The sequence below is a fragment of the Branchiostoma floridae genome, chromosome 11 (genome assembly GCF_000003815.2).
Source record: "Branchiostoma floridae strain S238N-H82 chromosome 11, Bfl_VNyyK, whole genome shotgun sequence".
Taxonomy (NCBI): Eukaryota; Metazoa; Chordata; class Leptocardii; order Amphioxiformes; family Branchiostomatidae; genus Branchiostoma; species Branchiostoma floridae.
Window position 1 is genome coordinate 2,673,632 of NC_049989.1, and position 16,284 is coordinate 2,689,915.

Below are 16,284 nucleotides of genomic sequence, written 5' to 3' on the forward strand. Positions count from 1 at the left end.
GTAATGCATTGGATACTGATATTCGTGAATATGAATAAAATCACCGAGAACAATTGGAGATTTACAGTACCTAAACATGAGACTGCTGCGTCATCTTCTGGCGACGGGCTCCCGCATTCCTCACTCTTCACCCTCTCCATTGCCACGCGGCGGAACGATGGGTACATGGAGTCAGCCACGGAAATGGTGCACCTGTGTGGAACGGTGAGAAGTGCCATGTTGTGTCTGGTGAAAGAACTGCTGTTGCCTTGACATCTGTACACGCGGCTGGCCTTGCTTATGCTACGGTCACATTTCTAAACCGGGACCCGATCCGGATGTTTGTGGAAACGAAAAGTAAGTGTATATCAAGGAATATTGTGTGCCCCGTCGTTTTATGTATCCACAGAATTGTCCCGTATGACTACCGGATACAAAGAGGTACCTCTCGGTGTTTTCACGGTTTAACAGTTTACGGCGTCTATTTGTCGCCGGGGTCAGAGCTGATTTTAACTTCGAGTTTAAAAATTCGGGGCCCGACAATGTCACAAAATAGCCCGGTAATCGAAGGGTGTCTTACATTGTCACGTCGGGGTTACGCCCGAAAATGCAAAGAAACTGAAAACAGCCCGTTAACTACCCGGCGGAGCCCCCTTTTCCTATTGTGAACGTAGCATAGCTATATATGTGATGCTGAATAAAGGTCTACTTATTGAAAGTCGAACTTTACCGTCTGGGAGGCGGGGCTTTATCTGCTATCTGTGTTTCCTCGTCACTCGTCTGGGCATTTGTTCCCTCCTGACGTAACAAAGAGAAACATAATAAGAACAATATATATCGTAGAAAGTAGTTGCTTCTACTTGTCATTAAGCTGCCAGTCCTCTGCTGTACAATATTCTTTACGTTTTTTGCTTTAGTTTGTCATCATTGTTCATAATTATTTAGAAATCTCACCGCAGGTCCACCGTAAGGATACTCCAGACTCTGCCCGACGTCCTCTTTCGCCAGGTAGGTGGATGGCGCGAATCCTTCTTTGTCATTAAACCTGAAAAATTCAGGATGATCACGGATATGCGGTAGATGATACGGATATCAAGGAATTGGTCTATTATTGATAAAATTTGTTGGGAACTATCAACCAAGTATTAACAAAATTCAACTATATGACTAGAACATTTGCAGTAAGGCCAGACGTTAATAATCAATTAAAATTCTTTTAGGTCTATCAATATTGTATGTCATGATCAAAGACCCGTGGTCCCCCAAGCTATAGATCGGAGGCCTGATGGAGAAAGAGAGAAGGACCCAGCGTCCCAGTGTCCTAGCGTCCATAGGGCTTCCCTTGCAATCAGTTCAGATTATGGCGTAGGACAGACCCAGATGGAAGAAAAAGGTCTCGTATCATGTCTCTCCAGTGAGGAAGAGGATAAGTACGTTTGCTCAAAATGCCCTTCCCTTTTCTTCTTTCATTCTTTTACAATAAGGTACAACTTACTTGACGAGCCACCAGCCGTCCAGATACTTCCTTAGCACCACCAGGGTCTCCCCCCGCTCGAAATCCACCTCGTCTTCGTTCTCTGCGTGGTAGTCAAACTTGCTGATGTACCGCTCGCCTGTGGTCGGGATTCAACATATAGAAGTCAGGCTTGTACAGTCACGCACGCCATCTACCTCTTTAAGTATCAGATTGCAGCTGATATAGTATAACGATAAAGGCATGCATGAAAAAGTCTATGAGAAATACTTTTTGGGTTTGTAATTTTCGGTGAACACAGTCAAGCAAATTGCTTATACCTCGAATTTTCGGTCGCACATCCGTTGACCTTCTTCAGGAGTGGTGATTCAATTAAACTGAGCACGTGACAATGGGGACACGTAACTTGAGTAATTAATTGTAATTGCCTGTAAAGCTTCTATGATTGATTACCAGGGCTATATCGGCCCCATCTTACAGCCAATCACGATTCATACCTTGAGTCACGTGTCCCTAAAGAAGGTCGACGGATGTGCGATCGAAAATTTGAGGTAATCAATTTCCTAGTGTTGAACGAAAGGTAGGAACTTCAAAATGGATTGTACCAACACAGGTGAGCTTTAATTCTGCTATGAGAAATGCTAATTACCTTCTCCTAGGGCTATTTCGTCCTTTTCCGGGCAGTGGTCCACTGGTTCCAGGTAAGAGGCCGGAGCCCAGCCAGATTGACCCTTACACGTCACATACCACCAACCTGGTAGACACAAATATTATACAAAAACATTTTCCTTTATCCACCATAATGTTATGCCAGGCCCTCCGTTGGTATGTACCTTGGCGTACCGGCCTGCGATTCGTCCTTCTCGTTGCGCTGAGATCTGACTCAGCCGTCGCCAACCAATCACGTCGCCGCCTGCGATCAGAAGGGAACGTGATTGGCTGGTAACCTTCCCGCCAATAGCGGCAGCAGCAGGGAGAGTATTTGATTGGCTAGCGGCTGGCAACGCTAACGCAGGCCGGTACACCTGGGTTAGCCTCTACCAGGCTCCGCGGATTGCTGCACAAATAGTCGAAACTGTCAAAATAGAGTGAATAATATGATAAAAGATTTGGTCGGCCAAGAAATCCGATATAATAGGCGAACCACGGATCCCGGAGCCTGGTAGAGGCTACGGCTTGGTCGGTGGGCCAGGCATGATCCATGCGTTGTTCCTCGTACGTTGTAAATATCACACCAAAACTGAAAATACTTGAATATATGAAATATGACATGCATTGTTTGTGGCTTGAAAAGAAAGAAAATAAATTCTTACCGTTTTCGTTTTTCTTGATGACGTCTACCGTGTCGCCGGCCTCCAGGCTGATCTCCGTGTCGTCCATGGACTGGTAGGCGGCGATAGCGCGGTACTGCTCCGGCTCGGCAGACTCTGAGTCCGTGGCGTCTGGTGGCGACAAGTTTAACAATGGGAGAAAGTTAATTCTCGCCAAGGAATGTAAATCTTTGTGATCAGTTTTGGAGGTGGTTCGGAAAATTTGGTAAAAAAATCAAAAAACAAATATGTAGATATATCAGAGAATGTTTAGACATTAGAACTTAGTAGTGTAGATGATACGTGAAATATTTGAATTCAAGGGGGCTTTGATGAAGGGGGCTTTTTTAAGTGCGAAACAAATAAACAAATAAATAAACAAACCCTGAATGCCTTGTTGAATTGACATATCAACCTGATGAAAATGTTAATGGATGTTTCCAAAGCAACCGTAGTGTTTACAAATGTCATGGTAGAATGTAAGTTGTTTTCAAATGTTAAGCGTCTAGGTCTTTTTAGAATACATGGAGCTGTGTTTGACTGGGGTCCCTACCGAAGTCGTCCCCCCAGTCGCTTTCGAACGAGTCGTCGGAAGGGTCGGTGTTCGAATTCGGCTGTTCCTCTTCCGTCGTGCTGTTGTTCTCCGTGGAATTCTGGGTAAGAACGCTCAGCTGATGACGTAATCCTTCCAGACCGTAGAGGGTTGACCTATGGAAAATCAGTAAAAATTGGAATTTATAACATTAACTAATTGGATACACTATGTCCAAGTGAATTTTTTTCCGTGCCCGCCACGGCACTTTATTCTATTCAGTCAACCTCTGTAGAAAGAGCAGAAGTACAAAAAATATCGTACACATCGTTATTTAGTAGCTTTTAAGGACGTTACATTTTTCTAGCATCATCGGTCCCCTCAAGGACGCCCTTGGCTTCCTTAACGGAAGTTGTAAAATTCAAGTCCATTATTCCGATTTTAAGCATTCAGACATGTGTCTGCTAAGTTCAAGAATAGATATTCATTGCTTGATTGTCGATTGATTGATTCTAGGTGATTGATGACATACCGTATCGGCTGTGTGGGAGTCCCGGATGACAGGTTTGGCGTCTCCGACAGCAGAGCCTGTTTCTCCCCCTGCGCCACGGACAGCCGGTTCGGGTTCTTCCACACCTTTACATTAATGATGGGATCCGCTAGGGGCGTCAGGAACACGCACGGCGTATAGCCCTCCTTTCCGTTGTACCTACCGCGGGAGGGACGTACAATGAATGAAGGAAGGAAGGAAGGAAGGAATGATATGTAAATGAGGTGATGACAAATCTCAAATCTATTCTTAAGAGTTAATTTACGTACAAGTCAAGGTAGTAGCCTTCATTGCAGGCTCTTTTTGGGTCTTTTTTTTCATATTTTTTGCTCATAATGCACTGTTGCTGGTCATTTCGTTTTGTACTGAGTCGCTTGTACTGTCGTCCCGTAGAATTGACTAGCAAAAGTGTATTAGGAGCCAAAAAGACGAAAAAGGCCAAATGAGTCTGATGTTGAGGCTATTACTGTTTCGTCTTTCATTGGCGCATAATACACTTTTGCTGGCTGTTCAGTTTTGTACTGGGTCGCTTGTGCTGCCGACCCGTAGAATTGGCCACCAAAAGTGCCTGCAATGGAGGCAGGTTAGGGAGTGTGATCTAGTGGCTCTGTGGTTTACACAGATGGCGACCAGGATGCAAGGAATGTGTTGAGTTGATTTATAAATCCTATATTTCATGTCAATCATTTTGGAGGTACATGTGTAAACTATACCTTTAAAAAGAAGTCACTGCTAGATAAAATTCTATCAACGTGCTCATACGTGATTAATGAGTTTTTGTTTCTATATAAAAGATGGAAGCATACCTGACAAGCCACCACCCATCCTGATACTCCGTGAGCAGCTCCACCACCGTGCCTTTCTCCAGATCTAGTTCATCCTCCTCTTGTGCACGATACTCATGGGTCGCTATATACTTCTTACCTGGATCAGAAAACATCATATATGAAAGTCAATAAAAGTTAGACATCCAGGTAATAAGATACGTCAAAAAGCAGTTACTCTAGCAACTGAGTATGGTTTTGGAAACATTCGATGTTTCAGATGGCATCCAACACTTTTCGTCAGTGTCACTGACATGAATATATAAACTTTAGAGGTGATTGCTTGACAAGATTAACTCTTAAGGCTCGATTTGTCTTCACCTTATCTTTTACAACTCTTAGATTTTTTGTTAAATACCTGTTGAACTGTAGGTCCTTAAGTCACAGACGAAATGTTTGCTACCCGAAACTTATGACCGTTTCCAAAATCTTGTTACCTTGCAACACGTTTTGATGCATTCTTTTCTTGTTATTTACTTTGTTTGCATGCATACTTTTAACACAGAGTAATAAGGGATTTCTCTTTAATAATAATAATAATGGTTTATTTCACAGAAGCATTTCGCAGCCTTTAGGCTGAATTGCACACTCCTTTCACAATTGATTAATATACAGCTGGGTAAAATCCTATACATAAAATTTACAGCCTTAAGATTAAAAGTATTTTTAAATTCTATTGATATGATTTACAGCAACAGGATAATCTCAGCGTTTGTAATCCTTTCTAATCATGAACATTTAACATTGGTGGTCGATACAATACATGATCATTTAACAATACAATAACAATACAAGAATTAAAATTTGATGGGGTTTTCATTCACATATCAACTTAATGCACATGTCTACATACTGTTATTTAGCAAAGTAGTTAGATATGGAATTGGGCTGTTTCTGTAGCGCTCTGTGTGTACTGGCAATGTGACTAGTTGATTGTTTTGTCGCGTTACCCTACCGCTGACGTCTCCTCTACGCTTGGGGAGCCAGTGTCGGTACTCGTCTGAGGCGTACAGGGTCTTCGCGAACTTCAAACAAAGGGCATCCCGTCTATCATTGAGTTTCTCCAGGTTTAATACTTGACATGACAGTGAGTAACTGTGGTAGCTACTTCCCAGTATAATCCTAGTTGCACGCCTCTGTATGTTCTCAATTTTCTTCCGTTGTCCGTTTGTCAGACCTCCATGCCACACAGGGGCGGCATACTCTAAAACTGGGCGAACAAAGCACTTGTAGACGGTCAGCAAATCCTCCACTGGTAGGTTGAATTGTCGAAGTCTGCACAGCAAGCTTTGTCTTCTCTTTGTTTTCAACCTTCCGCTGTGGTCGAATAGTACAACAGTGGTAGAGGTTTCTTGCCGCTGTTGCGTTGCTGAATCGAATATTTGCTTCCCTATGGTATCATCTATTCATTGTAATAAACAAGGGACATTTGTCTGTCATAACTTAACTACGGACTATTGCAAGAAGGACTGAATCTCTCTACATCTCACTCCTGAATGATAGTTTTCTGTTTCATCATTATCTACTACTCACCGTTTCCCGCCTTCCCCTCTTGTTCGGTCCCCACGGACAGAGTGAGCGGTTCCAGGTATGACGCAGGCGCCCAGCCCTGATCGTCATCGATACAAATAAACCACCAACCTGTGCGAAACAACAGTGAAGGTCTTTAAAATCCAAGTCAACAAAACCGTCCTATAAGAGACATACACGTTGCACGGTTCTTTACGGTTAAACCCATTTCCAAGGTACTGAAATGCCTTCCGTTGTTCCGTACTGTTTGTTTGAACCTTTGCTTATTCATAAGAAGTCCAAATCGGCCTACAGGCCGCTTTTCATTGAGATCATGAAGGAAAGGTTAAAGGGTCAAACAATATCTCACTGTCGTTCTTGGTTTAAAGTTCTTATGCTCCCACTGTAGCGTCATGGACGGATTCACCTTGGCATTGGAGTTCGGGATGATCTTAGTTCATGAGCAATTGCTAAAATGATTCAGTAAAAGTACATTGCCTTTTATTGTATCATTGTTGAACGGATTTTAATGACTTTAAACAAATGTTTATGTCCCATACCACAATCCCTCAATGGCTGCAATGGTATGTATATGCATATGTTTCATCGCAGATAAACCAGTCATTCATTGATATGAAGTGCTAAGATATCAAGTGTGTACCGTTCCGAGTCTTCTCCATCACATCTACTTGCAGGCCCGACTCGAAGCTGATCTCGTTCTCCCCGCGGCGCTCGTAGGCGGCTATGGTCCGGTAGGGTTCCAGTGCCAGCGGGCTGGACACCTCGATGGGTGTGGGAGGTTCTGCCGTCTCGGGGGTTTCAGCCACTATCTCCGGCTGCTTCGATTGGCACTTCGATAGGCGGGCCAGGTTCAGAGCCGGCTTTTTCAGTGCTCTACAGAGAGAAACGGTGTTTTGTTTTTAGTAAAACAGAAGGAACATAGAAGGAAGAATGGCGAGGAAAGGAAAGGAGAGAAAAGTTTTCATAAGCATACTTTATAGTTTGTAAACGTTGCTGAAATGAATGCCACTACGTACGATTTACGAACAAACATAAGGTAGCACAGAAAGTGACATTTAAGCACTCGTAAATACATCATGAAGGAAGTTGCAAGAGTGACAAAGCGAAGCCTTTGAGTATGCTTTGAAAGTAAATCGTTTTTTCTAAATTTGAAAAATACGTTCGGCATGAATGTAGATGTTTTGATTTTTTTTATCAACCTTAGCGATCTTCTTTAGAATGTTTGACCACTCTCCACCTTTTGCGTTGCTTTAATAAAAAAAGAAATGCCCTTCTGCATACCTTAGATGAACTTCATAAAAACGTTTAAGTCGCCAAACATGCTTAAAATTTTTCAAGATCCTTTGTCACAAAAGACAACATGGCGTCCCAAATCAAGTGTCCTCACTGACAAACACAGTATTTTTTGCGACGCCTCAGGGGCTAGCCAGAGAGTGTATCATTACTAGAAACTGACTCACTCCTCTGACGGCGGATTGATGTCTTCTCGTTTGGCTTCAAAGAAGCGCAGCACAAATTTACATCTTGATATCCTCGGTGGCAAGGCGATCAGTTCCTATGGAAACGAGAGAAAGAAGAAACGTGCGTAGCGTAATGGTTAGTGATCCACTTTCTGGACCAAGAGATCGCGAATTTGAATCCTTATTGTTGTGCGATACACGCTACTGGGAAGTCTCATAGTCCTTGAGCTCAGGACATTACACCGTCCAATATTTATTGCACTTGTCGAAAACAGCTAGGGGAATCTTTAGAGTCTAGCACCCTACGCATTAAAATGGCTACGGACACACAAGCAAACAAACAAACAAACAAAAAACAAAATCCTAGTACACGGAAATATTCGACGAGATAAGTCAAGACTATCTTTTGTATAAGATTCGGATCTTAGAACCAATGAAGGATAGATATTAGAGTAAACTCTGCTCTTACCCTGCAGAATTTGCCGACGTGAAGAAGACGTTTCTCCGCGATTTTCTGTGTCCGCGTCCTACCTAGGAGGATTCTTCCTGCAGAATCATGGTCACATAAAGAACATGTCAGAACCTGGATATATCTGTCTCCCAATGCTTTGAAGCTTTTGAATCAGATTCTGCACACACACACACACACACACACACACACACACACACACACACACACACACACACAGTGACACAGAGTGACACGTACAAAGAGAGATGCTCAGAGAGAGAGAGAGAGAGACATACACACACACATACACGCACACATGCAGAGAGAAAGAGACACACACACACACATACACACAGAGAGACACACATACACAAACGCGCTCGCACACAGACACAAACACGCGCACATGCACACACACACATTATATTCTAACACACAGGACTTACCGGGAAGACGAGGAAGGATACGTTCCTTCTCATCGATGACACCTGCCTCCAATGGGAACATTTCTTCCAACTCATTCTGCAACAATGTTTTGAGGTATGTTATCCTTAGGAACAAAACTTTCTTATTACGAACACGACCTGTCCTACTTAGTATCTATAAGCTTGCTCACGGTTTGGAGTGTGCCTGTGCAGTGACATGCACTGTGGGTAATATGTCAAAGTGCAAGGTCCCTTGCCATTTTTTACACGCACACTTCAAACTATTATTGTAATATAGGTACATGTTGGCCGATTAAAATCAATATCGCTAAAGCAAAATCTGCTACAATTCAATAGCGTTAACCTGCCACACATAGCCGACCTTCCTCCAGACCATTGTTGGAAGTTAGTTCTGGCCAAGGTTACTAAGTAATACCTGCGTTTGGGTAACAAATGCCTGTTTGTTTGTCTACTTACGTGGAAATCATGGACAACGGAAAAGCGCCGGTAGATCACGTGTTCACTCCCCTCAGACCAAGTCACTCTCAGTACGTAAGCCTGGATGTCACAAACGAAAATCAGAAAATGTCATATGTCTGTGAAATAGCAGAGTACGTGGGAAAGGACAAACTCAAGCCGACCGCACACACTTACACCACATCTTCAGACAAGACGCTGGAGCCGTATATTTCCCGTCTAGAGCCGACACGCAAACATGTTTCGCCATGTGACTTCTTCAGTGCTTCGGGCTTGCATGTATGTGTCTCTCATGTCCGTGAAATAGAAGTTTTGGGAATTTCTTGTTCCATTCATTACACTGGCTCCAAAAAGGCATCAGACATGAATATAGCAGGTAATTGAAAGCAGGGAATGAGCTAACTTTTGATAGCTATCCTGTGACCTTTGACCTAACTTTGCTAACTTTCCTGTGTCTGGCGTGTGGAAATAAGTGTAGAAACACAGAAAGACAAAACAGATGCACCAAACAATACCCCCAATTTCATTAAGAGATATTATTGGAGTTAATTAAGAGATATGTATACGTTTTTCCTTGCCCTATATATAAATTTATATAGCTGATAACAACTAATCAACAGACTAACCACCAATCAACCAACCACCCAATAAAAACAAACAAGTGAAATGAAAACAACCATTACAGCCCAAACAAACCGCCATGACTACAGGAAGTCCTGGTGACCAGTTATGAATGTGAATGTCCATCCGCAGACAATATTCGGTAATATTCTAGGACGGGGACCGGAAATGATGATATTGAGTCAGTGACATGTTTCCAAGACATTCATATTTCACTTTTTTTTCAAACAGGATTTTTCGCACGTCATTGTTTCTATCTAGAATAAATGACAATATTAAACGTTTTATTTTTCAACGAGATTGTTCAGAGCAAGGTCAAGGAATTGAACTAAGAAGTTGGAAATAACTGTGCGTGGAGATAGCGGTGGACATTTGTTTTGATATGAAGGTTGATGGTTTTACGCTTGTGTGGAGTTGTTTTTACAATACGATTTGTTGTTTTGTTTTGTTGCACATTGCCATCCTCGCCCACGCACTCCTGGTACTGCCCACCCACGCCCATTCCACACCATCTTCGCCACACGCACTGCATGCATGACAACTAGACTAATTTTGGGCATATCTCTCTCCGTTTCTAACATAGAAAATAAATCGAACGACCAGTTTATAGGTTCCCTAGGAAGTGAACGATCACTTCTTACAACACCTGGGAGAAAAACTAGAAAAAAAGACAAGACGTATTCGCGACATCGCAGCACCGCTGAGAAATTTTATAGATGGACAGATCTCAGCGAATTTCACAGACAAAAGACCAAATGTTTCTACGTTTTCTGTGTCTCATTTTCTTGTACATCACACGTTTTCATCTGTCGTACCATCCGACGTACTAGTATGAATCTATACACAGGTGCAATTTCGATCGCCGTCCAATGGAAAGGTTGTCTTAAGGAATCATGTCCTTCTTTATGTTTACTGCAATCGCTGTGGTACTACTACTGCTACTGAGCCACTGTCCAGTATTATCATCATCATTAACAGGCAGCGTAGCTGATATTTTTATATCATTCTTGAGCATTAATCTCTTTCTGTGATTTTTAAGATTATCTAAACAAGTCACCATATTTGTATATGAGACATCGGTATTTATCAAGGTCGCTATGATGTCGGGCGCCAATATTATTGATTTAAAAAACATATTGTATGTGGGTCTGTTTTCAATGTCAGTCCTGCTACTACTACTGTCAGTCATTCTATGCAGACTACTATGACACTACGCAAGGACAATGACAATGTTGACTAGAAGACAAAAAGGTGTGCAAATTGAATACAAAATACATAAACAAGACTGCCTGAAAAGCAGGTCTAGTTTCGACCTGTGTGTACACTCCTGGTAAACAAATAAAGTGAAAGTGAAGTTACATAATGGTGACCTTTTCCTATGCTATAAATGGCAACATGTACGTAAACACAAGGATATTACATATTAAAAATTACAATATGTTGCACTTGTGCTTTAAAAAAATTAAAAAATACAAATGTGCGAAGTTGGCTACATTGTAGAGAGTGGTATCGTCAACAGTTTACAAAGAACAGGTCTGCGTGTGTTTGTTTCTTTGATTGTTTGAAATTCATTCATGAGAAGCATAAATCGGACTGCAGGCCGCTTTTCAATGAGTCAGACGTCGACGTCACGAAGGATTAGTATAGTAAATTTAGAACTGTAAATGTTAACAAACATTCCTCGTATATGTGGTGTCATCTTGGAATATTCCATAGTCTACATTGTTTACCTCTGAGTTGAAGGTCATGTTATCATTCAATCTTTTCGTCAGACAAATCCTAATAGAGCTTACAGTCGATGCATATATTGTGACTGTCCATGTTTTTCTAGCAACCTGTGGAGCCTGGTAGAGGCTAAGACTTCCATACGGACCTCATACGGACTTGAACCCACCCGAAAGGGAGTGTAATAAACTCCGGATGTGCACAGATGAATCATTATTTGATGAGCTTCCGTTGTAAAAAGAATTGATTATAACTGTCACGTCTTTCAGTGCTACAAAATGCCAAAAAAATGACCCCCATCAAAGCAAACTGTCAGCACAGTCATTCACCCAAGAATACCGCGAAAGATTTGTTCAAATAAAGCCGTGTGACTTTCTTATCGTTTCTTCAGACATTATGTAACAGTAGCACATTCTCAGAACGTAATTTGCATACGCTAGATTCTGAACGATCAGCCTGGCTGGTGAATTGTTTGTATTTATCTATAATCAGTGGCAAAGTCAAACTGTAGTACTGTCTATTTATCACATTATTTTAGTTCAAAAACGTTTTTCATTCGAAACAGTGTTAACTTCTTTTACACGTCATAATGGTTGTCACAATGATATTACAATATTTCACCAGTACATTTAGAGAAAAGTTATTCTCCTTTTACACCCCTCTATCACATAATTTCTCTAGCAAGAGGTAAAAGATAACGTCTATTAGTGAAAAAACGTGATAGCACCCCTCTACCACATTAATTCATTAATAAATGATTAAAACCGGTCTAAATTTGTGTCTCCTAGAGAAAGATGTGATAACACCCCTAAATCACATGAATCCACTAGTAAATAGACAATTATTGAACTAACTGTTCGAAAACAAGTCATCACAACTAGAACACTATTCAGGGCTAAATATATGTGATAAATAATCAAGTCTGAAACTGTTAACAATAACTAGACACCATTTAACCATTGACCAGAATAGTACCTCAGTTTTAATCTGTTATCTGGCATGTACAGAATCTTTTTTTAGAAATCATCACAGTTTCTTGATACTTGGTCAACGCTATAAATTTCGTCTGCTGACTGCGATATTTTTCCCGGCAAAACATTTGAAAAACATATGAAAACCGCTACGGTATCTTAGATAGACGCTAGGAGTCTAGGAGAAACTTGACATGTGTTTTCCCAACCACAACCCACCTACCAAATATCATCAAGATCCATCCACAGCTCCTTCTTAGCGAAAGTAATTATAGACAGAATACGGTTGCATAACACACGCTGCAAATTTGCTTTTTGGTAAGATGCATATATAATGTGTAAGCCACCAATCAGTTGTACTTATCTTTGTATTGCTATCTTTTTATGGCGTTGTTGTTTAAATGGATAGATTAAAAAATTAAAAAATTATAGACAGAGCATCATAAGTCTTCTTTGTATGCATTCTAGGAGCGGCGATATTTACTTTTTGGGAAAGCGCTGGTTCGTGAATTTTCAACATATCGGCCATGTTCCTATACCGGGAGGGCGGCAAAAACGATAATCTCTCTTCATCATAGGAACCTGGACTACTATGTTGAAAAGATCGAATCAGTGCTCCCAAAAAATAAACGACGCTACTTCTAGAAGGCCTGCAAAGGATGCAAGGTTACACACGCGAATACGGCCCGGCGTTTATATGATTAAATACGATACGTTCTGTCGAGGTACTTATGATACAACAGCCATACTCACGTAGTGTTTCCTCGGCAAGTACCGCTTCTGTAAGCCCAGTGCCATCACATCGGTGACGTGCCGCTTGCTGTTGGCTGCGGGCATGCCTGGACACACTCACTCATCCGATCCGCACAGCACCGATAAAACTCTTTCTGATAGAAGCAGTTTTACACCGAGAAAATACACAACACCGGGCTAGAAGCGAGTAGGGTACTGTGAGGGCTGGAATTTTTTATGTTTTTTGCACGACGCAGACAATGAATATGTTATGCATGTAATATCGCAAACTTTGGAACGGTCTATGCCTGGGGAGGGCGGCGAAATAAAAAATGAGTCCCTGCGTACATACGGTGAAGAGATCAAACGAAACGGTTTGAATATGTCAGATAAATGATTCTAGGCGTAAATACTATGAAAAGAAAGGACTTTCTGTGACCTCCTCTTCTCGAACGTTTAAAGTGACGAAGAGAATTCTCTGCTGTACTCCCGGTGAAAATCATTACTTACGTACATCATACCAGCCACGAAAAGGAAGGGAAAAAAGTGTCTGCCTTCACTCCACCCGGCAAGAGGTGTTGAAAGTACAACTTGTTCTAACAACGGAAACTATACGCCTTGTAAATGAGTGAAGAAACATTCTATTTGGGGAATATTGATCGACCGACGAATCTGAGTGCTCAAAATGACATTTCCGGTAATAAAAAGCCCGGAATTATCTCGATAATCCAGCGAGTTTTAGATGCCCCCAAGCCTCATTCAACGTACCTCTATGTACCTCTGTGGAGGCCTAACAGCTCTAGCAATTTCTTCACCCTGTTTTTGGCATGTTTCTTTTAAATAGCAGGCATATGAGTTTGGTAGTGGCAAAGTAGGATAGGGAATTAGCAATCTGGCATTTTGTTGACAGAGACTCTGATCACTATTTTTGCTGGTACTTGAACGGTCAATGCTTAAAACCGGCATTTTCCCATTTCCGAAAACAGCACAATTTTGCAATTCTACGATTGCCAATTCTTTACCTAGCGATCAGACGGGTAACTGCAGTGTAGGATCTCATTGAGTATGGGAATTTCAAACAACTGATGCCAAGAATCCAGCACTTAAGGCTTTCATACAAAAATTACTTTTACAGCTTTTTAACTGTGATAGAATTGTTTTAGCGCTTATTTTGGTTAATTTTGTAAATTTTCTAATAGACAATTCATAATCCAAACATACACACATACTAGTATTTGATTTCAATCGGTGTTGGGAGGTAGAGCCCATCCAACTTTTACCTCCCCATTGGAAGCGAGGTACCCATTTTTACAAATTTGGAGTGATCAAGTATAAAGTGCATTTCCCAAGGGCACAGCAGTGGTGGCATGTCAGAGGACCCTCTATATTCTGGGCCAAACACCATAACCAGTGTGACGTCACTTCCGGCCTTTCAATTTTGAATACTTCCGGTCGGTACAATTACGGTTGTCAAAAGGTACACTGACAGAGTTGAATTGTCAGAACATCCATGTATACGAGGGATCGCTGTTGTTTATATCCGGGCCGCGGGGCATTGGACGGTTGATGACTATCAGGACGTCAGTAGATTGGATTAAAAATTGATATTTAGATTGTCAACTCAAATTACTAGTTAATGTGTAAATCAATCTTTTGCCAAACACCTGCTTTTTCAGGGTTTTTTTTGCCTACCACTGCGTCACCGTGACATCATCACGGTCGCTCATATAGTAACATCTGTCTTAGTACAAAATTCCCACATTCCTTCCCATGCAGGATCTCCAGGCGTTGTCAGGAATTCCACAAATCGACGATTTCCAGCTTATATCAATTCCCACGGTACATGACTCATGACAGCATGACAGCTGGTTTCGTGCGCTTTTGACAATTCACTGCTTTTTAATTCATTTAGAATTATACCTCTTTTCCTCTCGTCCATAGTAACGATTTATTGAGGCTGTTGTGGCATACACGTAAGTTGAGTAAAGAAGACTCCTTGGACGAGAAGAATGAAGTCTTATTGGTGCGACAAAAAGTGCAGTGAATTTCCTACGGTCAACCACAAAGTCACTAACTAAAAGCTACAAAATAGAAATACAACATAAATCATAAGGTGGGGCCAATCGTGGGTTTCGCTTATAACGAAGCAATATTTTAGCTGTCCACCCATTTTTGCACTGTGAGAGTTGTCACATCTAAATGAAATACTAGTATATCGAATCTCTTGAAATCAGTTGCATTTAAACATCATCTACCCTGGCTGTAGAAAACCGAAATAGATCATTTTGTTTGTTTTGGTTTGTTTTATTCAAGGAGGTTGAAAAAGGAACAACCACCTTGGTTTATTTGTATGCCATACAAATAAACCGCCTCATGGCATGACACACCAGGTTTGTACTGAAGAGTCATGAGCTGCATATCTGGACAGATTCATTTGATGAATGAATGAAAATAATGATATTTATGATAATAACGTTAGATATTAGAAGATAACCACAAAGTGAAACTACGGACTTGCTGTTGTGTCCTTTGTCATTACAAGCAAGCGATGATTGACGTGACTATGTGACGTCATTTGTGACTCACCAAATCGCTCCTTTAACACAACTTTGTAAATCCGATTGATTGGTCATTCGTTAAAAAGCAGCTTTCCGCCACCCGTTACTATACACCTTTCTCACGCGGCGGCCATGATAGATCTAAAACGAGTTCAATGTGGCAAACAAAAGGCTGTCCATCATAATTAGCAGTTCGACCAATGGTAGCCTGCCAATTAGGAATTCGACCAATAAGTGAATGGCTGCAAATTCGTTAAAAATTTGCATTATTATGTTTTTATTTTGCATCTCTTAAGGGACTATGGGGTCAGTCTACACTACTCTAAATTGCTACATCTTTCGGTGCATAACACTTCTTGTAATATTTATTATTCTATCTTATATCATGAAAATTTTTGTGGTTTGGGGGAAAACTAAATGGGACCTGATTTTAGAAATAAGTTTTGTCTGTATGCCTCATTGACCTCTTCTTCGATCTATCATGGCCGCCGCGTGAGAAAGGTGTATTCGCGATGACTATGGCATGCTGCAAATCTCCAAAATTGTGACTAAAAGGTAATTAAGTTCTTGGATACCAGGTGTGTTTTGTGTCTTCCCAACGAACAGCCGATAAAATAGTAACGGGACAAACTAGCGGGCCAGTTGTGGAAAACAGAGACAGCGCT

General features: G+C 41.4%; 1 protein-coding gene and 1 long non-coding RNA gene across 2 annotated transcripts in view; one reads left to right on the forward strand and one right to left on the reverse strand.

The window, feature by feature from the left end:
* The window catches only part of LOC118425573 (SH3 and PX domain-containing protein 2A-like), a 45,903-nt gene that overhangs the window by 8,021 nt on the left and 21,598 nt on the right, over positions 1–16,284 (reverse strand). Inside the window, exons 2-16 of the mRNA XM_035834507.1 lie at positions 9,013–9,093; positions 8,557–8,632; positions 8,129–8,205; positions 7,660–7,754; positions 6,840–7,072; positions 6,203–6,310; positions 4,652–4,769; positions 3,828–4,004; positions 3,317–3,471; positions 2,767–2,895; positions 2,103–2,207; positions 1,475–1,592; positions 934–1,024; positions 710–777; positions 71–192 (exon numbers count right to left, since the gene is read on the reverse strand). Of these exons, the coding sequence (XP_035690400.1) occupies positions 71–192; positions 710–777; positions 934–1,024; positions 1,475–1,592; positions 2,103–2,207; positions 2,767–2,895; positions 3,317–3,471; positions 3,828–4,004; positions 4,652–4,769; positions 6,203–6,310; positions 6,840–7,072; positions 7,660–7,754; positions 8,129–8,205; positions 8,557–8,632; positions 9,013–9,093 (1,753 nt within the window). The remainder of the gene's footprint in view (positions 1–70; positions 193–709; positions 778–933; positions 1,025–1,474; positions 1,593–2,102; positions 2,208–2,766; positions 2,896–3,316; positions 3,472–3,827; positions 4,005–4,651; positions 4,770–6,202; positions 6,311–6,839; positions 7,073–7,659; positions 7,755–8,128; positions 8,206–8,556; positions 8,633–9,012; positions 9,094–16,284) is intronic.
* Positions 3,296–4,755, forward strand: LOC118425586. Its single transcript, XR_004832310.1, has 3 exons — positions 3,296–3,420; positions 3,812–4,069; positions 4,640–4,755. It is a non-coding gene; the product is annotated as an uncharacterized LOC118425586 (long non-coding RNA).